This window comes from Alexandromys fortis, unplaced genomic scaffold, assembly GCF_014885135.2.
Source record: "Alexandromys fortis isolate MF-2015 unplaced genomic scaffold, M_Fortis_MF-2015_v1.1 scaffold_53, whole genome shotgun sequence".
NCBI classification, from domain to species: Eukaryota; Metazoa; Chordata; class Mammalia; order Rodentia; family Cricetidae; genus Alexandromys; species Alexandromys fortis.
Genome location: NW_026067939.1, coordinates 4,847,436 through 4,849,635, shown reverse-complemented (window position 1 = coordinate 4,849,635; position 2,200 = coordinate 4,847,436). Strand labels below are relative to the sequence as shown.

Below are 2,200 nucleotides of genomic sequence, written 5' to 3'. Positions count from 1 at the left end.
TTCTGTCTGGAACAGTTGCCCTTAGCTCTTTCTTCGGAAACCCCGCCAATCCAGATCTTCTTGCTTAGCTTCCTAACCGGTATCATTACATTCAAAGAGACTCAGCCCACTGGAGTCTTTGTGTCCTAAGTCACCAAGGTGATTGTGTCATCTCCCTGCTAGCCAGATGATTTCCTTATCAGTCCCGCGTGTGTTTATCCCCACTAGTGTAAACATGCCCTGTAATGCCCGCTGTGGAAAGAATGGCAAGGAGAAAAACAGACCGTGCACTCTCTAACCCATGGCTGCTATCTAGGCCACGAGACGTGGGCAGTTACCTTCCTCTGTGGTATGGAGGGCTGGCTTGGATTCACCTTGATAACATAATCTACACAGGCTTAATCTATAAACACTACTATCACAAACAGTTTCCCAAATCAGCAATCCATGAAGGACATGCACGCGAATATTAAAACATATTCATGATCTTCTTTCTTTAGAATTGTCTTTGAAGAACATAAAATTCTAGGTACTATTTCTTGGAGGGGAGTGTCCTTTTTTATTTCTGTGATTCTCTCTGTAATGAATATACCAGATTCTTAGCTAGAAAATACTAAAGCTTATTATTTCAAGCTTTATTTTTTTTTGAATGTAAAACATTTAATTTAAAAATGTTGAACACTACAATATATAAAATAGCTATTATAAATGCACATAGTGTATTCTATAGCTGCCAGGTTTACTTTTTTAAGGAAAACTGTTACACTGTGGTTAAAACTTGTATCTTCAACCTTTGAAAAAGCCCACATTCTATCACAGTGATGTATGGTTAAACACTTGGATCAAGTCATAACCAGTTTTATTGCAAAAGGACCCTGTACATTTATCAATTCTAGTACCTTAATAGCTACCCAACAAGTCATTAACATACAGAAACATGCATCATGAGAAGCAAGTACTATCACCCATCCCTTCTGCACATCGGCAACTTGTCACTCCTGAGCCGCAGCGCCCACAGCACTGAGGTCTGTGAACAGTCACTCTCCCCATTCATCCTGAGTGAAAGATGGAATGACTTAAGTACAAATGCAACATATTATAAACAATTTCTTACAAAAAAAGTCACAAATTAAACCAAAGTATTTTACAGAATTTACTACAAAATGCCATAAAAACCGCCTCGACTTAAGCTTTCTCCCCCCGTATCCGGCGAGCCAACTGGATGTCTTTGGGCATGATGGTGACTCTCTTGGCGTGGATGGCACACAGATTGGTATCTTCAAACAACCCCACCAGGTACGCTTCACTGGCCTCCTGAAGGGCACCGATGGCTGCACTCTGAAACCTCAGGTCGGTCTTGAAGTCCTGGGAGATCTCCCTCACCAACCTCTGGAAAGGCAGCTTCCGGATGAGCAGCTCAGTCGATTTCTGGTAACGACGGATCTCTCGCAGGGCCACGGTCCCGGGCCTGTAGCGGTGAGGCTTCTTCACCCCGCCGGTAGAGGGCGCGCTTTTGCGGGCCGCCTTGGTGGCCAGCTGCTTGCGGGGCGCTTTCCCCCCGGTCGACTTTCTAGCGGTCTGCTTGGTTCGGGCCATTTTCTTTCACCCAAAGCCGGAGTCTGAGGCCCGTGCTGGGACCGCCGCGCCGCTGTGAGCGCGCAAACAGGAGCCGCGATCGGCGACAGGAACAGAAGATCTACCTCCAACGAACGACCAAACCGCTCTTCAAGCTTTATTTCAGTGTTCTTTGGCTGAAAAAAAAATTAAGTAGTCCCAGGGAATAACATATCTGACTTTTCGGTTTATAGATGACAAGGTCTGGTGTTAATTCACTCTTGGAAGGGTGAATGTACTTAAGTGACTGATAGAAAATAAAATGCCATGCCAAATTCGCCAGAATCAGACGACTTAGCCTCATAGACACCATCTCCTTAGCTACACGCCATGCCAAAACTGATGGCTTGCATTACTGGCTATTTCCGCTTCATTATTCACTACAGACAAACCATCTGTAGGCAATTCCACGTCAAAGGGGTCTGTCAATTCTGAATGAGCAGCATTTTTTCCTGAAGTCCATACAACTTAAATTATGTTTAGCCTCAAGCATGAATACATGTGGATTTTAAAAGAATTGTACCATGTCTACAGCCAAGTGGAGCACAACACTGCCTAACAAAGCCTTTTAGTCATCGGATGCTTGGAGATGCTCCTCCATTCAGAG

At 44.4% G+C, this 2,200-nt stretch overlaps 1 protein-coding gene across 1 annotated transcript; it reads right to left on the bottom strand.

Moving 5' to 3' along the window:
* Positions 1-821: 821 nt before the first annotated feature.
* LOC126504913 (histone H3.3A-like) lies at positions 822-1,708 on the bottom strand. The gene has a single exon (XM_050147504.1). The coding sequence runs from the start codon at positions 1,573-1,575 to the stop codon at positions 1,165-1,167; it is 411 nt and encodes a 136-aa protein (XP_050003461.1). The 5' UTR covers positions 1,576-1,708; the 3' UTR covers positions 822-1,164.
* Between the last annotated feature and the right edge of the window lie 492 nt (positions 1,709-2,200).